The following is a 22,326-nucleotide window of genomic DNA, read 5'->3' as shown; positions in this document are numbered from 1 at the left end:
CACCTGTCCCCCAGTCACACTCAGCGCTACGAGGCCTCCGGGTTGTCTGCGCTTAATAAAACCCATTTAATAATAATAATAATAATAATAATAATAACACACAACCGTGTCCAGCTAACACTGGATTGTGCGCTGTTGCACTAGGTCTCAAGTGACTAGACAACGTTCAGCTAACATTTTAATTGTGAACTGGTACACTAGGTCTCGGGTATATAGACAACAGTGTCCTGCGAAGGATCACTATTACTGAGCACTATTACTCTAGATCTTAAGTGAACAGACCTTGTCCAGATAACATTAAGATTGTACAGCAGACATTACAAATGTGCACTGGTATGTTATGTTATTATGGACTTATAAAGCCCCTTACACCAGGTTACACGCAGAAAGGCAATAACTATGCGCTGTATGCCAGCCTGTAGGACTGCACACCGCTACACCACATCCCGAGCAGACAGGCATGTTGTAAATGTGCACAGATACACTAGGTCTGAAGCGAATAGTTGAATAGTGAATAGTGTTCAGCTGTGCATCAGACATTGCATTTTTTTCCACGGATACAGCAGGTCTCAAGCGCGCAGACAAGAGTAACCAGACATTATGAGAGACTGAATGTGCACTGCTGCACTCATTCTCAAGCAGACAAATAACAGTTCCCAGCTGCACTGCAGACGTTGCCACTGTGTGCTAGTGCACAAGGTCACACACTGACTGGCAATGACAGCCCGCTGTACGTCAGGCTCTGGGACAGTACATGGTTATTACGAGGTCTGAGGCGACAGGGGATATTATTTACTATCGGGGACATATGAAGGAATTTGGGAGCCCTAGGCAAACTTTTTTGGGGGACCCTGTTAGTAACAACTTTGAATTTATGATCCAGTTTCAGCCCTCCATGACTTCTTTGGCAAGGTCACTGGCAGTGCAGAGGCGGACTCCTCTAAATCCTAAGGGGCATATTTATTAGGTTTTGCATCGCCCTTGTGCCACCAAGGGTGCGCAAGGGTGACGCGAAACTCACCTTGCGCGGCCCAGTGTGGCTGGATCAATCCAGAGTAACAATGCAGATCGCTGCGTTGCATTAATCTGCACCAGGGAGGCGTTCCACGGCTGAAGCGTGGGTGCTTCCACGCATCCACCCATGGATTTTGCCACTTTCCCAGAATTACCATTAGTGGTAGACCTAGAAATGCGTCAAAACTCTACGCCTCCCAGGTGAGGCATAACGAGGAGAAATATCTTCATTTCTCCTCATTACTTCCTCTCTCCATGTGCGCTGCATCCTGAAGCACACATAGGAAGAGGAAAACGCCTCACAGGATTGTTTTTGTGCAGGAAGGTGCCCCTTCCTGCACAAAACCAATCCTGATTACAACGCAGGAACCCTTGCACGGTGACGCGAGGGTTCGTGCGTTGGTGTTCGGGAGTCAATTGTGCGCCAGCGCTGGGAAATGACAGGAATGCACGGTATATTGCTATGTACATCGCATTTCTGCCCTTTCCCCATCACGCGGCGCAGCACAGGATATCTTAATAAATATGCCCCTAAATGTGTTTACATCTAAAATAGGAGACAGCAACGTGTGTTTTCAACATATTACAGTAGCAGCTCACTAATATTACTAAAATAATCTCTGTGACACCCTCCCATTTCTCATATGTGTGGTCCTGTTTTGATCTAAAAGAAACGTTATTTTTTTTAAAGATGTTGCATGTAACAAAGACAACATTGCTCTACAAAATGTCGGTGATAAAGTCTCACGCATCACCCACATCAACAATAGATTAAAGAAAAAAAGGTCTTTAAAACAATCTGTTTAAGAAATATTCAAGGTTGTCAGGGAAAGACTCCCTGCAGAACAGAGCTGGCTCTATCAGGGGAACCCTGAAAGGCTGGGGCTCTGGGCCAGACCCCACTTTTCCCAGCCGTAAAAAGTCCCTGTTAGTTAAGCATCTGTCATTGTTCACTGGGGCCTAGATCCTGAGCAATAGACAGCAGTAACTAGTTTTGTACCAGAACTCGTGACTTTGTGCCGAGATGCCAGTGTTTATCGGGGATTGGTGCGAGAGGGCGAGGAAGGGGACGAGAGGCCACACAACCTATACATGTCCGTAGCACTGCCAGGAGCAAGAGCTCATACATTTGTAGCAAAGGGAGATCAAATCTCTGACTCCGGTGGTCCCTGGAGCTGTGAATTAGCCGGTTCTGGGAAGGGGAGCGCTTTCACACCATGAGCACAGGAAGCTTCAGCGTCAGAATGTGCGACTCTTCCACCTCTGGTGCCTATGTATGTATATGTTATTTCTATAGCGTGAATCTAACTAAAAGGCAGGGAAGGCTGTACATGATCAAAGACGAGCATAAAGTTAAGTAATTGGAGGGCAAGCTGGGTTGTGGATAGATAATGCATTGTAATGTACTGTTCTTTAAAGAGGCGAGTCTTTCGCGGTTTCCTAAATTCAAGCAGTGTTCGATTGTCCGTATGGATATAGAGGTGTGGTTACAGATCCTGGGTGCACAGATGGAAAAGGCCTGCTGTCTTGTTTTTTACACCTTAGTCTGCAGTCGGATGGTCACCTGGCTGTAGGTGTGCCAAGACCCACAGACATGGTGAGTTGGTCTGCAAGATAAGCGGGTGTGCTGGTTACAATGGCTTTTTAAATGATGCAGCTGGTTTTGAAGATGGTGTGAGCCAGTAATGGAAGCCAATGAAGTTCCATCTACATGGGGATGATGTGATTTCATTCCTTCAGACCCTGGATGAGATGTGCTGCGGTGTGTAGAATGCCCCTAGGGGGCGCCAAGACACTTTGAATGAAGTGCTGGGCTGAGTAAACTCCACCCCACAATCAGGGAAATATGGCAAATACCCTTTATGTACTTATGTATGTATGTATGTATGTATGTATGTATTTATGTATTTCTAAAACCGGACCTTCACCGCCGCCGCTCCGTTTCTCCCGGGTGCACAATCAGAGCGGTGGTGAGCCGCTAGTAGATTCCTTCAACATCAGACCCTCATTCGGCTTGAAAAGAGGAAAGGCACACACGAAGAATCCAAAGCAAAGATGCTTTAATAGTACAACCCCCCCCCCCCCCCCCTGACGGGGGAATGTATGTATATATATTTTTTGGGCTAGAGACTTTGTCAATCACATCTTGATTCAGCGCGGTGAGTATTTATTTCTCAACTAATTGCATTGGCTGTTGGGGTATATCCTTCCACCTCCACTTGCGTGCTTGCCCTAAGCTTATTTGAACTAGAACCAAGCCAGGAGTGTATTAAATGCAAGTAACCTTTCGATATAATGTGCCTTCAGTTTATCTGACTTTAATGTAATTACCATACATGCGTAAGCACATTAATCCCAGACTTATTAGTTTTGCCAATGCTCATTTAGTTTAGACAAAGCTTTACCAGGACATGTGGCTCCTCGGAGAGGTCACTGGGAAGGGTGGAAAGTGCTTGAAAGGGAAGCAACAGACAGTGTTTCAGTAGTAAAGAGTTGATCGATCTGCCTCAAACTGAAAGGAGGGGGCTAACGGAGGAAGAAATCAAAGAGAACGTACCTTCTGTGCTTTATTTCTGTGAAAAGTAAAATATTCCGAAAAAAGACTTGAAAGAAGTTTCTTTGCACAGAGACTAAAGCAGAAGGTCCTGTACCTGGCCGCTTTACGAGGCAGATGAGAAGCGCCTAAATTCTGTGCCACAAAGCGAGCGGCTCAGATCGAAAAATGGGGGAGGGATGGGTTACTCTTGCAATGCTTGCACTTAGTTTTAGCAGGAAGACGAAATGTGGGAAAGAGCCTGAAGAAAAGAGCGAACCCAGCAGGATTTCTTGAAATAATTGCATGCTGTAAAGGATCTTCAGAGGAGTGTTCACTGCACTTCTTAGGACTGAAGGTGTAAGGCTACGAGCGTGATGGTACGGAGACTCGGATTGAGGGGGACGGAGAGCTGCGGTCCGGCTTCTTACAAATGGTAGCAGTAGGTTTTGTAACCACACATCTATTGACATGTAAGGCAGGGAGGTCAGAAACAAGTATATTTAGAAAGGAACTGTGCACTTAAGGATGTTACATCGGCCACACTCTTCCTACCCACAGAGCACAAACAGAGCGTGGTTGAACCCCACCCTCAATGTCACTATGAAATAGCTTTAAGTACAACACACCAGTGGTCAAAGGCCAAAGTAATAGTGTCAGTAACTTATCACCAACCCAGGGCACAAGTCCTAAAAAAAGAAGTGGGGGGACTCTCCAAGGTAGGCGTGGTCACAGGAAGTGACATCACGACAGGAAGTGACATCACGACAGGAAGTGACATCACATGTAAGGCAGATCTATCATTTGCATATATTGCAACAAAAGTAGAATTAGTGTGGTGAAAAAAATGGTATTTATGGTTGAAAATATAGATTTATATTCCCCAAAAAATGAACTTACATTCACAAAGCTATTTATTTGCTCTTAATCTTACACTGTTACTGCAAATGAGCGACGTGGAACATGGGGCTATAAAATACATTTCCTGCGCTTTTTTGGTGAAATCTTGAAGATGAGATTAGACTACAGACTGATGCAGACCTATAAGTGAGCACATCTGCATACAGACTGGTCACAGCGTAGCATTCTATGATAGGGAATGCTTTGGAATGCAGGTGGAACGCCCACAAACTTTGTTAACACCCAGTTTTTTTTGATTTTCACAAACTTGGCAAGAGACATTCCCACGCTGGATATGGTTGGAGATTTACTCCTGGCAAGGACAGGAGTAAATCTTAATCCAGCAGGGAGTGAATGCACACAAAACCAGCTGATGCCCAGAAGAATAAGTTTTGCAATAGGAAAAAAAATGTCTTCCAAATGGAGAAAAAAAGTTTTGCAATGCAGTTTCACTATAGTGTCGTGGTTATGCGTGGGTAAAGCTATGCCTGTTACATTTAAGCATGTTAAAACACCTTTGTAAAAAGATCCCCAACTACCTCTGGGAACCTGCGACTGCTGCAGCTTTCCAGGTTTACATATAAAATGCTTAGTGAATTTCGATAACAGAAAGAAATGGACTTCAAACGTAAATTTACAACTTCTGTGAGTGTGGTCAGAGATTCTGTTGGACATCTTCCCTGTGGCCCTGTGTGGTGTCTTCATCACGGGGTGCTGCTGGGGCAGAGAATTTTTTGAGAGGAGGGCATTGCTCAATAAAGTTACCAGCATCCTTTTACTCTGTAAATTATTAAATACAGCAAATGGTTCGCAGTCATTGTTTTGAACCACATATTAGGCAGGATTTCAAAAATGTTAGAGATATAATATTGCGTAGGTTATATCTTGCCAAATAGAATACTACTAAAAAAGACACCAGCGTTTTTTACTGCATTGGTTTTTCTCGCTAAATATTGCTCAATTGGTATACACTCCATAAAAGACTTAAACTGCACGTACACCACGATAAATACACACATAACTAAGTAAATAAATAATTGATGTGCAGTACAGATTAGAGCGCATGAGAGCAAGGAAAGCCATATCATTAAGCTAAAATTAACTCAGCAGGCTGCTGCACTGGCCCAGGATAGGATATCGAAAGAGAAGTTTCAGAAAAAGCGCCGTTTTTCAAACTTCAGTGCACTAGCTCGGAAGTTGCTTCCCACAGCAGTAAATAAACAGAAGGGCGCCTCGACCTTTCAGAGCAGTGCGGATTCAGTGTGGGTGTTGGGGGTCACCGTGGCGTGATGGCCGTGTCTGACGACCCTATCCGACCTGACGGACACGCAGCTCTACACACATACATGAAAATTGAAAACACTTTCAGCAAGGCCGGGAGAGGGCAGCAGGCGAGGCCGGGAGAGGGCAGCAGGCGAGGCCCGGGCTGGAGAGGGCAGCAGGCGAGGCCGGGAAGTCTGGTGCAGGAAGCAGAGGCAGATCAGGCAGCAAGCAAGGAGGACAGTCGCAGCCGAGTCAAGGGGGTCACTCGCTCCGAAAAAGCAAAGGAGCTAATTGCAGGAAAGCCCGAAAAATAAAGGGCATGCTGCGGGTGGGCGGGACTGCCGAGTTGCAGACCCACCCATTCATTGGTTGAGGTCGGATCCTTCCTTGGCGTCTATTGGGTGCCCTGGCAACGGTGCACCTGGTAGGTGCAGGGGCGTGGTGACCGGCGTGCTTGGACCCGGAAATGTTTTGTTTACTTTGTGCGCCGCGCTCCCATTTTATAATGGTATGATGGACGCGGTTTTGATTTAACAGAGTGGACGGCGTCCACCCTGAAAAACCCTCGGAAATAAGTGGGGGGATGCCGTCCACCCGCGTGGTACCCCGACTTGTGCCCTGCACCAACCACAGGAACCATTCTAAAGCAAGTGCTTCTTTCTATGAGAGTTTTCAGGAATTCACAATTCAAAAAACGAAGTATCCATGATTACTTTGAGAGCAGGTATGGTTTAGTCCTTTTAACCCCTTCCACACTCATGACGAGCTGGGCTCGTCATGGTGTAGCCTCCTCAAACACTGATGACGAGCCCAGCTCGTCATAAAACAATGAAAAAGAACAATTTGCAGCACAGAGGGGGAAAACGCATAGCAGCCATGGAGTTAAACACAGAACCAGCAATCTGATACTGAAATCAATTGTAGATGTGATCGAAGACTTGTTAGGAAACTGCACGTAGTTCTGTGACCTGCTGTATAGACAAAAGCTTCTTAAGAGAATAATGCCGCCGACATAGGTTTCGTCTAAGCAACTTTTTCAAGGCTTCTTTATTCCAAACTGGGATTATCTAAAAGAGATTATTTTGAGGTACCCAAGTTAATTTCAAATTAAAGTACTCCTCAAATGAGGGAAATAATAGGAAGGCAGAAGTCCTAATCCAAAGGGACAATCATAGAAATGTGGATTGCCCCACATGATATACGACAGACCTGCAGTCACAGGGTCACGACTGTGTTGATTCACAGCTGAGCTTCAGAGGGGGTCTTGAAAGGCTCATAGCTTCAGCTGAGATGGCCAAAGTTCTCACATCACAGGACAGGAAGATGGACACAGGTACAGAGTAATGGTTGGCATAGTGAACCTATAAGGATAGAGGAACTCACAGGACTGCTGCTAAATAGAACAGAAAAACCCTGCCAAAATAGATTGCTAGGTCCCTGGGGGGGATCCTAAGAATAATAGGGGAGGTGACGGACAAATAACATATCAGAGACAAAGGTGCATCACAATAATTCAGTACATCTTAGTTAAGAAAATAGAGTTCATTTATAAATAAATCAGTGGCTCAGACATGAGTCCATGTGCAAAATTCAGGGCAAATGTGAGGGGGTAAATAACACATTATATATAAAACAGGTCAAAATAGGTCTCCTCAGAGAACAAAACTAAGTTCATGCCCCACACACTTCCACAAGCATTCATTCAGCAGACACTCACTTTCACACTATCTCACTATGGTCGAGCACTCATACGTATTAGTTCATCGGGGTATGCATGGGCCTGCAGAAAACGATAGTATAGACTGCTGAGGCTAACATGGAGGCAACATGCTGGTCTTAGAAAGTTTTTGCAACAACTCCATTAATGGCCATCCAAGCAGATCACGCCAACGCGCGTTTCGATGCAGGGCCTATTTAGGCTGCATCTTCATCAGGGCGATGTGGACCAGGGGGTGGGAGCATGTACACTCTATATGAAATGGTGGAGTATTAAGGTGCGAAGGGCTTCAAGGACGTCACTCAACGCTCTCAGTGTAGAGGAGGAAGGGATCAGAGGGTATCCCGGTCTGGGACGATGGATAGATTAGAAAGAGGGGTGATCCCAAGTTTTTCTGGTGGGACATATGGTGTCCTGATGACGTTTTTCTTCTTTAGAGTACTAGGTGAACCGGATCAACATGGGTCTTAAAAATGGTCGGCGGAAAAAGGAAACCCATGGGTAATAAAGAAACCTGGGAGGGTATCCCCGTAGCTGGAGGGTCTAGTTTGAGTAGGGACAGGTCATCCGTGATATCAGGCGGGAGGGGCGTCAGAGATGAAGATGATTAGACATCAGGCTCTGGGTTATCACAAGGGTGGGCTCAGTCTTAAGGTAGCCGATGGTAGGGGGGGCTGGGGCGCATCCCCATGGGGACGAGGTGTGCGGTCACCGGAATAGATAAAGGTCTCGAACAGATCTCCCGTCAGGGGGTGGTGGTATTTTGTGGTGATGAACAAGCATCTACAGCATCACCGATAGGGGAGAGCAGGAGACAGAGGAGTACCAGGAAGGATCTGGGTCCTCGTAATCGGCGGGGGCCGCGTGGCGACGTCCTCTCTCGGTGGGAGGAGGGCGAGAGAGAAATCGAATGTCGGCGGCAGCTTAAAAAGAAGGACTAAGGGTGCCTGATAGGATAATCAAAAGAAGTGCAACGAGCGGGAGTGGTCGCGTTGCATATGCAGGCCAATTCCTCAAAGAGCGGAGACTCACAGGACTGGCCAGTTTTGTGCACAGAGCACACAGACACTGCTAGGAACAGAAGACGAAGGACAGACCTGGGAAGAAATCTCTCCAGGGCACCGTGGGCAGAGATACTTCCAGGACAGACCGCTGACAACCAGAGAGATCATGAACAAAAGATGATGACCTAGACAAAGTATACTCCCAGTATATGACAATGAGAAACAAAGAATAAAGAGGTGCTCTAACAGAGCGCATACATCAGAGGTCTTCAAACTTTTGTAGGTTGAGCCCCCCAGCTGAATTTTTTTAGATGTTGCACCACCCCCAACCTGACAGAAATTTCTGGAACACTACGTAATCGACTGCCACATGCATATCACGGGCCATGTTCGGCAAATAATGTTTTACATAATTAGAGTGTTTAGTAAACTGCAGGTTTGTGAATGGGTGTGGTGAAACGACAGAGGCTTATTACACAGCTCAAAACCCAATTTTCCAAGATAAAATGTGTGCAAATTAGTTTTACTAGAATGCTTTGTTTAACACACGACCTAGATTAATAACACCACCAACATAAATGTGTGGACCCGTTTTGATCTAAAATTGCATGAAACAAAAACATTTCTCGGCAAATAGTAATAGACTCTCTCTCATCAATCACATTAAAGAGAAATGAAACAAAACTGTATTTACAAGAATCTGTTTAGGATTTATTCCCGGCCATCAGGGCAAAAACAGAGCTGTGTCTATCAAGGGAACCCCTGAAAGGCTGGATTGCAGTGCATGTAAATATGTCCTTTTGTAATTTAGTACGAAAACCTTGATGGGGCACGACATGCCCATACTTGTGTACAGGGTCGCAACTAGACCCGAACTTCGAGGGGGGGCTAACACTCCCATCCAGAGCTGGCCCTAGCACTGGTTGCACATAGTGCAACAGTCTGTTTTGCCACCCCCATTTCCTCCTTCTCCATGAATTTCCTCACTACCACTCATCAACAATGCCCATTTTTTTATTGTGCTACTCCTAGTTTACCCACACTCTGATCAGCATCGTACACGTTCTTTGTAGCAGGCACATTAAACCTCTGCGCTGTGTGGGTGTCAGGAGTACCCGTGTGAGTGCACGTTGAGCGATGCAAGAGTGTGGGAGTAGGGTAAGAGGAGTGACTGCAGGGTGAGTGAGGTGACCATATGAATGTGTGCGGATGTAAGTGCAGAGTGGGACAAATGAATGTATGGTTAGTGATGGTCTTATTTGAGTGAGTATGCACAATGAGCAGTAAGGTGGACATGTGAGTGGCGTGTTTTATGAGTGCAGGGTGAGAAGTGTGCTTGCGTGACTGCAGGGTGAGGTACAGGGTTAACAGCACAAGTGCATTGTGAGTGCAGAGTGATTACTGTGAGTGCAGGGTGAGCGCATGGTGATCAGAGTCGGCGCATGGTGATCAGAGTCAGCGCATGGTGATCAGAGTCAGCGCATGGTGATCAGAGTCAGCGCATGGTGATCAGAGTCAGCGCAGGGTGATCACTGTGAGTGCAGGGTGAGCGGGTGAATGGTGAGAGTGCATGTGATCAGTGTGAGTGTATTGTGATCGCTTTGAGTGCAGGGTGAGCGGGTGATCAGTGTGAGTGCATGGTGATCACTGTGAGTGCAGGGTGAGCAGGTGAATGGTGAGAGTGTATGTGATCAGTGTGAGTGTATTGTGATCGCTTTGAGTGCAGGGTGAGAGGGTGGTAGGTGTGAGTGCAGGGTGAGAGGGTGGTAGGTGTGAGTGCAGGGTGAGAGGGTGGTAGGTGTGAGTGCGGTAGGTGTGAGTGCAGGGTGAGAGGGTGGTAGGTGTGAGTGCAGGGTGAGAGGGTGGTAGGTGTGAGTGCGGTAGGTGTGAGTGCAGGGTGAGAGGGTGGTAGGTGTGAGTGCAGGGTGAGAGGGTGGTAGGTGTGAGTGCAGGGTGAGAGGGTGGTAGGTGTGAGTGCAGGGTGAGAGGGTGGTAGGTGTGAGTGCAGGGTGAGAGGGTGGTAGGTGTGAGTGCAGGGTGAGAGGGTGGTAGGTGTGAGTGCGGTAGGTGTGAGTGCAGGGTGAGAGGGTGGTAGGTGTGAGTGCAGGGTGAGAGGGTGGTAGGTGTGAGTGCAGGGTGAGAGGGTGGTAGGTGTGAGTGCAGGGTGAGAGGGTGGTAGGTGTGAGTGCAGGGTGAGAGGGTGGTAGGTGTGAGTGCAGGGTGAGAGGGTGGTAGGTGTGAGTGCAGGGTGAGAGGGTGGTAGGTGTGAGTGCGGTAGGTGTGAGTGCAGGGTGAGAGGGTGGTAGGTGTGAGTGCAGGGTGAGAGGGTGGTAGGTGTGAGTGCAGGGTGATTATGGTGATCAGTGTGAGTGCATGGTGATCAGTGTGAGTGCAGGGTGATCAGTGTGAGTGCAGGGTGATCAGTGTGAGTGCAGGGTGATCAGTGTGAGTGCAGGGTGATCAGTGTGAGTGCAGGGTGATCAGTGTGAGTGCAGGGTGATCAGTGTGAGTGCAGGGTGATCAGTGTGAGTGCAGGGTGAGCCTGAAAGTGAAGGGCGAGAATGAGGAGTGAGTTGTCTGAATGCATGGTGCATTCCCAGACACTTGAACTACCTCAGCAAGTTATTGACGGCAGCGTAGGGTTTCAGATATGTTAAACTATTGCTGTTATGGCATTAACGAGAGATCAAGGTGGAGGAAATAAATGTGCTGATCTTGCAACAAACTTCCAGTTTTATGGTTAGGGTTGCCAGCTCATTATTTTGATGGCCCAGTTGCTACAAACATAAACAGTCACCTAAAGCTGTATTGTCAGCACTTGTCTGCACATACTTTGAATAGCAAATCTAAATAGTAGCAATTTTAATTGTGTTCTAGGGCTGCCCGAATAGTCCATGACTGATAATAAAATATAAAATGGAACAAAGACAGAAAACTCAAATTACAAATGTATTTATATTTATTTATAGGCATATTTGGTATGAAGACAAGCAATTTGCAGGTTGTTTAAAAAAAACACATGGCTGTCTGGCATTTTTCTTTTGGTAACTCAGTGTTGTGGCACCTGCCTGTGTAAATGTAACAGAAACTTTGTCTCCTTTCTAAGAGCTTCCTCCTAGGACGGGGTTAAACTGTAGAGCTGAAATGCTTCAGCTGCTTTAGGAGGCAGGATGTCTCCTTAGCTAAAACTGAAAACAAGGAGCAGACCGTCATTTCATGGCAAGGAATCTCCTCTGCTATGAAATCAAACACAAAGGAACAGGACTGTCTGTTCATTTGCTTTATTTTTTTTTTTAGCAGAGGAGACCCTGCCTCCCCACTGCAGCTGAAGCTTCAGCTCTACCAATTAACCCTTTCCTGGGAAGGTTAAAACTTAGCTCTATGCAGGACAAAAGCGCAAATGGAGCCTTATCTATTCCTCCCTCCCCGTCCCGACCCTCCTCCAACCCTCAGTTACCGGAGCTCAATAAACAGATTCCCATTTGAAAGGGGTGAAGACCTGAACGCCTCAGGACATTAAAAGACTGAAAGAGAAGATCTTCATGTGGAGTGCGCGCCCCCCCCCCGAGATGGTTTTGCGCCCCCCCTGGGGGGGCGCGCCCCACAGATTGAAGAACTCTGGCATACATGAACATGGAGGACTTAAAGATGAACAGAGCGGACAGAGATACTGCCAGGTTGGGATAAAACTGGACTCACAGGTAGCATGATAAGGACAGACCAGAAAGATATCATCATGTGACAGGATAATGACATCCCAGGACCACAATTATGGACAAGGAGGTCAGAGGTACTCACAGGACAGAAGGATGTCGCGAGCCCGCAGCAGCTTCAAGTCATTCAAGACTTTTAGTAAGTCTCCAACCCGTGCGTTCTTGTTTATCCAGTGCCACATCAAGTCATGGGTGCGCTTCTCGGAGCCCTTCTTTTCCAGAAGCCGGAGTTGCGTGAAGTTCTGGACTATATGAGAGGCTAAAAAGGAGAAAAAGAACAAAAACCCAATCAGTTGAGCTGGCAACCAAGTACAGCTGTACAGCGACGAGGATCTGTGTGTCGCAAGCAGTCAATAGTATGTGCATGAGCTGCAACTCTGGGGTACTGTATGAGACAAGGGGACCCATGTTTCTGCAACAAAGGTAGACAGGAGGACGCAGGCAGGAGAGGAGGCCAGGTCTGGTTGTCGCGACAGTTGGCATCCTCGGTGCTCACCAAAAGAAACATCTTATTTTGACATTTCTCACGCAGGATGAAGGAACCACAGAGTGAAGATGAAGGAACCCACGGGTCTTCTGACCAATGCAGGGTCCGCCACGTCATACATTGGCCCATTACATTGGGAGTTACTGCATTTTCCCTTTTCGTGCATACACACGAGTTTGAAAAGTAGCCCATGTCAATGCCAGCGCTGCTAGCCAGTCTCAGCTTCCATTACATTTTTTTTTTGTCTATTTTTGCACACGATCATTTTTTTGTTTTACTTTTCTTTTGAATAAATATTTGCGTGGCAACCTTTGGTGGTGGCATTCTTACTTTTTTAAATTTTACCCTGTTAATGTTTATTGCGTATGTTTGCAAAATAAAAATGACAAAAATACATTTCAGGCTTGCCAAGGCCGAAGCCATTGGCTTAGCCAATGCTACTTTTCCGGTTACTGCTTTCCTTTCCTACGCACCGTTTCTCCGTGTGATGTCCCCTTTTCCCCACCCCTTACCACCGTCCTTGCTTGTTAGTTTTGAAAAAGCGATCACCCCTCTAGAATGCTCTAATATATTTAAAGCCCTATACTTTTGGACATGCCATCGGGCGCTCACAATCAGTGCTGCATTATTAGGGGTATAATGTAAATAAACATATTAAAACCAAATCACATGTTTGTGTCACGAAGAGCCAGCCTGCAGCTCCTCCAGGGAAAGATGGCCGTACAGGCAGGACAGCAGGCAGGGTGCAGCGGGCCACCTGTCCCTGCAGGGCGTCCCTGCATACACCTTGGAATGCGCTTTGTTTCTAAGGGACGCCACTACCGACAGCGTCTTCTGGACACCACTTTCAGTACGGAATATGGACCTAGTGTTGTTTTTGTCTGTGTTTGTTGAACACCTGCCAACAATGCAGCAATGTGGAAGGACTGGTTACACTTTTTCCTCACTGGATGTGATTTCGGTCCATTGTACTAACAGTATCAACTAGTAATAACAGGCGCCCACAGTACACGGAAAACCTGTGTACAACTAACTGGTGCTTTTGTGGGGCTGGTGAATGTGGAAAGAGGAGTTTTCACATCCGACTGGGTAGAAACACACACATTTGTAAGCCAAAATAATGGCAAAATGCGACAATGCAATAGGCACAGGCGGAAACGTTTCTTCAAATGTCGGGGTCGTTGGGGCAGGGGCACAAACGTCACAGGTAACCGGTTGTACCATCCACAAACGAGCAAACCCAATGGTAAAGGTTACCTCTGCTTATGACATTCACAGGCCTTGAAACCAAACAGTGCCTCGAAGTGTGGACCTTTGGTAACACCGAAAAAGTGGTTCTCATTCCAAGATGGAGACGAATCTTATCTGCACCGGAGTGAATCCTCCGCCGTGCCTCTATCCACAGGCGGTGCCATGCCTTCATCGCAATGGACACATCCTTTTGTCGCACAAGGTTCTGCAAAGCCTGCTCGGATGTACGACCTACTGCCTGCCCGAAGACCCAACGTCTTCTTAACAACAACCCAACAGTTAGCACCACCACGGGTAAAAGGCATAAATGGACCCTAATGGGTGTGCAGGTATTTGTTTCCCCCATTTCCGGTCTTAACAACAGACGGAGGATTGCATCTCCCACCATCTTAGGCAAGGGAGTACGTGATGGTATTTGGTAACGCTGCCCAACTCTAGACCTGCCCAAGGGCAGTGGCTGTTCCCCAAATAGACTGAAAGAAGCAAGCTAACCAGTAATCTTAATTACTCATAGTCCTTCCCTCCCTGTATCAGTCATTGTTACTGGGGTGGAAAATGAAGGCAAGCCTCATCCATCCCATCTGGGCGACGTACATTAGTCTGCCGTTCTAGTTTCAATGCTCACGGCTGCACGGGGTCTAATTAAGCCTAGCACAGTAGAGTATAGGCGAATGCACCAAGCACTTTACAGTGGAGTGTCTTTAAGATCGTAGTTACAACGGTCTTTGAATAGGCTTTTTTTATTGTACCTGGTTCACTTCAATATATGCCTGTACTGTACCGCATTAGGGAAGACACTGTGTACTTTATCATTCAATGCGTAGGAGATCTTGGTTCTTACGATCATTGAGTCTCCGAAGGTTCCTTGTTGCCCTCAATCTAATCCGGTATCTTGCGAATGCAACAAGCACTTTATCCTTGAGGGTCTTTAAGAACATGGATGTCACTGACTATTTCGTCAGCTTGCACTCTGTCCTTCATGACCATTTAAACCAAGCACTACAAGCAGCAAGAGCATGAAGTGCTTTGCTTTTGAGCTTTAAGTGCTTGTATACAATCTCTATTGATCATTCTTCTTGATTGCTCCCTGTTCGTATCCGCCTACTTCTGAAACGCTCTCGCCAAAGCACCAAGCACTTTAATTAGGGTGTCTCTAAGAGCATGGTTATAAATTGACATTGTCAACAACTTTGTGTAGCACACAAGGGCAGGTGGAATTTTAATGTCATTGTAAATAAAATGTATTTTATATTTTTTAACTGCAAGTTTTAATTAACTGATCGAATTATCAATTCATTCTTTCATTCTTCAAATTTGCCATTCCCAGCATCCTTCTGGCATAGCTATTCCCAGCGAAGAATACAGTCTACAGAGGGGTTGGGGGAGAGGGTCATAATGAGTGGGATGAGGACTCACAGGGCCAGGAGTTATGAAGATTACTGCTGAATAATCAGGACATGAGCTCACCATACTCCTGTCCTCGTTCCAGTCATTACTGGTGAGAAATGCCAAGGCTAATCCAGTCTTTGCAAATAAACAACATAATAAACCTACCTAATATGCAGCCCTGAGGGATTTAATGCATCGAATAACATTAATCCGTTCCTTAAATCTGCCTCAGTATCTTGCAAACAGAAATGGTGTACAAAAGTATTTGAAGAACACCAAGTAGCAGCTCTACAGATTTCCGCCAGTGACACCTCTTTAAGTACCGCCCAAGATGCAGCCAAAACTCGCGTTGAAGGCCTTCTATATCCCATATGGAGGAGAATCATCAAACATACAACAGACAGTGCACTAAGAGACCTAACCCACCTGCCAACTGTCATGAAGGAAGCTTTTTTTCAACTGCCCATCAACACAACATTTTACAAAAAAGGAGGTCAGATTGTCTAAATGGACAAGCCTTTTCCAGATGGACCAAATGTAGTCTCATATCTAGCAGTTGTAACAACTTCTGCTCCTGAGAAACCAGAGAACCAAAATTCTGGCAACATCACCTCCTATGCACATCTGTAGAAGTTATTTATTTTTAATATTTTAATGGATGTTGCGATTAAGAAAACACTCAAAATATAAAAACAACCCCCCTCCCCCTCCCATGGTCCTATTGTATTCGCGTTTAGAAAAATGAAATCTTGATTATTTTGTCACTTCCCAGTGTCCAGTTTCGAATGTCCAGTGACCTCTCGATTGCAGCCAGGGACCTACGAGATCCATCCTTCGCCCTCCACTGATCAAAAGAAAACTGTTTTAAACCGCCCAGCTGAGCTCCCTATCTAATTAGGTCCAGCGTCCAAGCCGCCTTTAATGTTCTCAAATTGCTTTTGGCGACCCCAGCCTCTGTATATTTCCTTCCCCATTAGTCTATAATGGTCCATACCTTTCACCCATTCTTGAAAGTGAGGAATAGTCCACGAGCCCTATTTTTGAGTGAGGTCTCATTCTGCAACCATGCACCCTAGACTTACTAAGAGTTTATGGCACCAGGTGGGGTCTGTCTGTTCCCATATTCCTAATCGGGCAAGCTTAGGATGGAGGTCCAATGGTGGTTCCTCAAGCGTTCCTCTCACTACCTCCCAGAAACCCCCACGCTTGGGACAGCTCGAGTGGGAGCTGTAGACATTTTAGAGATAAATGAATGGCTTTCTCCTCCAGGTCGGACAGAAAGGAGCTTTACGGATTACTGCTCCCAATTTTTTAGTTCTTCGTGCTGAAGTAGTTGCTACTAAAAAGGTTCGTTTCAAGGTGAAAAACAAATATATCAATATAATTGATTAGTTGGCTCAAAAGGATGTAAATGAAGACCCTTCAAGATCAAAAGCAGGTCCTACAGAGGAGTCAAAGGACGTACTACTAGTTGAGAAAGAGAATAGGTCTTGAAAAGCTTCCTACTAAATGTTCCACTTTCTCCAAATCAACCCATGACCTGATGGAACTTGATGGACTTTACGGTCAGAGCTGAAAGTTCTGACCTTCGCCACCGAGCCTTTGCTGCTGAACTAGAGAGAAGGGTTTTGAATAGCTTCTGCTAAATGGGCAGGTAAACTTCTCTTTTGCAAGCCCGTCTTCTCAAATTCCAGCCCCAATAAAGCCAGTGTTGCTTGAATTGGATATGCCATCAGACAAAGCTAAGGCAGCTGTAAAGTAAGACCACAGCAGGTACAAGCTTCCAATGGCTACAGAGGGAACAACATTCTCCAAAGCCTAAAAGGACCTACCAGATTCAACACCTGGTCCGCTTTGATTTGAGTAAGCAATCTTGAAATCAGCAGAAAAGGGGGAATTTGCGCAATCTAAAACTTTATAAATAAATAAAAAAATGAATGCAAAACCTCCCACGGCCACTCCAGTGTGAGCAGTCACCCCCTGCACACACCCACACCCACTCCCTCCTTTGTAAAGGGGGATCAAAAATAAGGAAGTTTTGAGCTTGCGATGCAAAAATATCCATGGTCACAGCCCTCTATCTCTTGCGTATTACTTGGAAAGTTAGAAGAGAATGGGATGGATTGCAAAAGGATGGAAAGACCATGCGGAGAGTAAACTGACACCATCCACTCTTTTATGTTAGGCTTTCAGTGATGAGAGGATTTTGTTCCCAGGACATGAACTGCATGGCGACCAATCCCAGGGACCACGATGCTGCCCTCCCTCGCCGACTGACAAAAGCAACTGAAACAATAATGTCTGTTCTGACCTGGACATGTTTCAGAAGAAGAGACTGCTAAAACTGCCGGGGATCCTGGAACTCTGCGGACAACTCCCACCAATTGGTGGAGTGGCAGTGTTCTACTAATTGACCAACAAAAGTAAAGCCTGCTGTGAGGCTCATGAAACACATCCCAGAGTCCTTCAAGACATGAGCCTATCTCTTGAAAAAAGCCACCACAATAACCACATCTAAAGTAAGTTGCTGAAATGTCCAAAATGATAACAGCTTTATGCATGGCCGCACTTTCCAGATGGCCAAAAGGCCTGTTTTCTTGGCTTAGAATTCAATTCCTCGATTTAGCAAACTTCTGACACGTCTTATTTAGTTTGCTCTTTGGTGTTAATCAGACCTACCTCCCCTGAATTGGATTAAAAGTCTCCAAGGAGTTAGAGCCTATTTTAATTCATATAGTTTCACCACACCCTGAACCACATCATACACCACTACCTTTCGCTATAGGATTGGACTCCTCTGCAAGCTCACATAGGTAAAAGATCTTCGATGAAGAGCGCCCTTCTGGGTGGCCGTCGGGCACTGTAGGGCCTACGAGGAGCAGGCCCCAATGATGACGCATGACACTTGCGTGTGTGAGGGCTCCATAATCCTATGAAGAATACCGCCAGGGCCTAAGGGTCTCCTTCCAACAATCCCCTTCACCAGCCAACGGTCTGGAATGGGTACACATTTTGGTTAGTAGCATTGGTTAGGGAGATGTGTGGCTGGGCCAGTTCTAAAGATCCCTCCATTTGCTTCCCCCCGGAGTCTATTTTAGAATGTAATTAATCATCAGAGAGGAACAGACAAATGTTTAAATGCATTCTTCCATTAACACAACCGGTCAAGTGTGGTCTGCGCAATAAGAAAGTCGCACCTTAAACTGTGTAAGAAAAATGACGCAACACATTGGGGCTTATTCCCAAATTGCATTTTGCAGTACCCTAAGTAGTACTACCAAAGAACTATTCCAGTACTACAAAACGCGATTCGTCAACCTACAGGCGTAGATCTCCAGCTATCCTACATTTCTGGAGTAAATATGGGAGGGACCAGGGGACAAGCAAGAAAAAGGGGAATACTTACCACAAAATAGGAGGGGTAGGGAGTAACCTAGGGAGGGACGTGGTAATACAAACACCCACAGGCAAAATAATAAGGCCATTGCTATTCACAAACGCCACTTCTTAAGTTACCAAAGTCTAAAAAGCTATAAAACAGTTGTAAACGTACTCCTTCCCAGCCTTACAGTAAGTCCATTGTCACACATGGCCATTTACAGGTTCTGTAACACTGTCCCATAGAAAATAATGGCGATTCAAAATTTAAATATTACCCCATAGAAAATAATTACATTATTTCGGCTTAAAATAAATACATTTATTATTGTTTGAGGTCAAAAAGTTAGAGTACTTAATTTTTTTTTACATTAAAACATAACTTTTTTCAAAAATAAATTACACTTACGTTTCGTATACAAATTTTAAATACAACTTTTACTTACATTTTCTAAATAGTAATAAAATATTAAATGCAGGTGATTGTGGAACAGTTTTTAAATTGTTTCAAAATGAATATTTATAAATTATCATTTAATTATTAAATAACATAATGAACATAATACTGAATGAGTTGCATTTAATGAGTAGCAGTTTATTAGCTGTAGGTTAATAATTATTTTAATATACATTTTAATGTAACTGTTAAAGTAATAAAGTTTATTAATACTTCCTATATGTTATCACAGGGAAATCTCCGCCCCGGTGGTGGTGATCTCCACATACATGTGAAAGGTAATTAGTAACAAGATTATACTCATAAATTCTGAATTAGATGTTTCCCTCCCCAAAAGCCAAAGGGGGGGGGGGGGGGGGGGGGGGAAGACTTGTACCCATACACTTCGGTGTAAATCTAAACTTGGAAATGGTGAAAAGCAAAAAATTGTAGATTTACACAAAGATGCAAGAGTACATTTACACAAGTTACACTAAATGTGTAAACTTACATTTGTGAATAGAGCCCCATTGTGACGGAGAGGACCACCATGTTAACAGAGTCGTCGACTAATCGCTCGTTCAGTGCTTCTTCTGCCTGTGAAGCTGAAATTATGACTTTCAAAAAACTATGTTATATTGGGGATTTACATAGCTTTTTATGGCCCGACAATTACCTCTGAGCACTAGTGTCCCTGAGGAACAGGAGAGAGGGGTGATAAATCGAGAGACGGGGATGGAGTCCACAAGAGAGCGACCGAGTAAGGCCCCTGTCGATCGAATGGTCTTTCACTGGATTCTTCCTGTACAGAAAGGTAGCATCTTGGGATCATGGGCTCTAGATGTGCAGCACATACTTGCTTTCTAATTGCTTATTTTTTCATACCTCATATGCTCTTTGTACAGAGTTTATTATGAGCTTCTTTCATTTTGGGGAGAGGTGTTGGCCTAACAACTAGGGTGGTCGACCTCGAAACTGGGGAACTGGGTTCGAGTCTAGGCAATGACGCTCAACATCCTGTGATTCTGGCCAAATCACTTAATCTCCCGGTGCCTAACAAAAATGAATGTATCATCATGTAATGTAACTGGTGCTATGTAAAGCGCTCTGATACACGATTCAGGTCAAGTTTGCGCTGTATACAACTCTATAAAAAAAAATGTAGAACCTCCTGTTGTCCTGAGTGTGCATGTGTGTGTTTGTGGCTCACTTGCATGTCTCTGGCTCAGTAGTGATGGGCAGCTCTGCGGCTCTGGTTTCAGAATAAGGACTTCATCCTGAATTTAACTTTGTAACATCTATTGCCTCATTGAACACACGTGTTCTTGTGCATATAGTGGCAATATAATGCTTTTTCAAAAAGATGGATCCGAGCCCAGCTCTCTGGGAGGCCACACTCGACACAAAAGGTACATGAAGTGTGATTGGTTAGTGAGAGCACCTCCTGCTGGTCATGGAATGAGTGTGTACCCCATGGTCTTACACATGTAGGCAGCTGGCTCCACAGCCCACGTGCCAAACTCAGACTACAAAACCTCAAACATCCCTCCCCGTCTGGACCTTTCTTGGGCGGTGTAGCAGCCGTTGAGCTCCTGGGGCTGGCGGATGCCATCTCTTCCTAAATCTGGTTGAATGAGGAAGTGAAAAGGCAGAGAGTTGCCCAACAGAGCTCAGCGGATGCCCCATCTGATGTATTTTTAGCTTTAAGATATACACATATTTGTCATAAGCGGAAAATGTAAATGCAACAAAAATCTGAAAGACTGGCTTTGTGTGTGGGTTCATCCCGGTGACGTGGTCCTTCTTTCAAAATCACTTCTAGTCGGAAGTCTGGGATGCCATGAAGGTGATGGGAGAGGCTGGTAGATGAATGAAGACATTTATACAACACACTATGACAACAAGTTGTTGTTGAGCCAAAGGGCTTCTGTGTGGTTTGGTAATCGTGCCACATTGCCTTCCTTGCGATTCTTCTCTAGTGAACTCAACCATCAGAAAGCCCCCGAGGTCGACCACAATTTAACAAGAAACAATGATCCAAAGAGTCGAGCTGTGCTGAAAAGTGGACCCCATAAGTGTACTCCTAAGCACAGTGAGACTGGCCATGGCACTTCTACCCCACTGCCAGGCTGAGAGCCTTGGCAGGTGGCGGCAGCATATTATGGTTCACAGGTACAGCTTATTTCCCTTGACTTCTGCTCGTGGTTTCCTATTGACATACCCCTGCAAACGTCGGCCAAGGCAGTCATTACTGTGGTGCTGGGGTCCTTACCTATCCGTGTGTTTGACATGAGCGGGGCACTTGCGTCATGTCTGTGTGCTTCTCTGGGTTCAGTGTGCATGGTGGGTATCCAATAAGGACAAGGCGGCTATACCTGCTGGGATTATCTAGGTCTACAGTTTACATAACGGCCTGCCCGCCCTTGGTGAGACTTTGCTTCCCACCAAAGTCACTAGTAGGAGGGAGGGGAAGAAATACCCTCATCTTTCACAAGGTTATGGATTTACCATCAACTTAGTGAAATTGCATATTTTCCTGTTTTGGTTGTTGTTGCCAGGCAACCAGGTTTTGCATGATCCTGGCCACATCAAAAGACTGGCCCAATCTGTGACCAGCTATGTACTTGCTCAAAAGCGGAGACGGAACTGGAGGATTGTAAAAAGGTACATTTTTGGTTAGTTCGGTTGACTCCGCTTCCCGTCCATCCTTATAAATAGCGTGAACACAAGCTTCCTTGAACCAGCAACTCAATCTTCAATGGACTTTGAGGGAACTCTGCACACAAGTGCTTATGGACATTAACCAAGGGTAGAACCTTGCTGGCTGCTGCCTCTTCCAAGACTGGAGGACACTTCTATGGTCTGGGGAATGTTGCTGCTGTGATTTAGTAGGAGAAAAGAAGCTGAACTGCTTGGAATGGAATTCAGTGGACTCCACACTGCGCAAGTGGAACGGCAAAAGGCCCGCTGACCCAAGATATGAGTGGAAGTTGCCTCAAAAGACTGTACTGCCCACAGGCCACAAGAGTTGCCTCAAAAGACGGAGTCATCCTGAGGACAAACGTCCTCAAAAGACTGAGCACCCTCAGGCCATGGGATTCTCCCCTTCAGAGTGAGCACCCTAAGGTCACAAGATCCTGGTGGCCCAACTGGCCAGAACCTAAAACAAATCATTCAGTAAGATCACAAAGCTGCAGCAAAGCCTTCCAGCGTTCATCAGTAGGAGGCATGCACTGGTCCC

The 22,326-nt window shown here is 45.6% G+C and overlaps 1 protein-coding gene across 4 annotated transcripts in view; it reads right to left on the bottom strand.

Moving 5' to 3' along the window:
• The window catches only part of IRAK1 (interleukin 1 receptor associated kinase 1), a 212,145-nt gene that overhangs the window by 115,251 nt on the left and 74,568 nt on the right, over positions 1–22,326 (bottom strand). For all 4 annotated transcript variants that reach the window (XR_015300637.1, XR_015300638.1, XM_086940252.1 and 1 more), the window contains exon 2: positions 12,230–12,403. Coding sequence is in view for 2 of the 4 variants with exons in the window: in XM_086940252.1 (XP_086796378.1) it covers positions 12,230–12,403 (174 nt within the window). In the remaining 2 variants the exon portion in view is untranslated. The remainder of the gene's footprint in view (positions 1–12,229; positions 12,404–22,326) is intronic.

The sequence above is a fragment of the Lissotriton vulgaris genome, chromosome 10 (assembly GCF_964263255.1).
Source record: "Lissotriton vulgaris chromosome 10, aLisVul1.2, whole genome shotgun sequence".
Lineage (NCBI taxonomy): Eukaryota > Metazoa > Chordata > Amphibia > Caudata > Salamandridae > Lissotriton > Lissotriton vulgaris.
The sequence above is the reverse complement of the archived record's forward strand: the minus strand, read 5'-3'. Positions and strand labels throughout refer to the sequence as shown.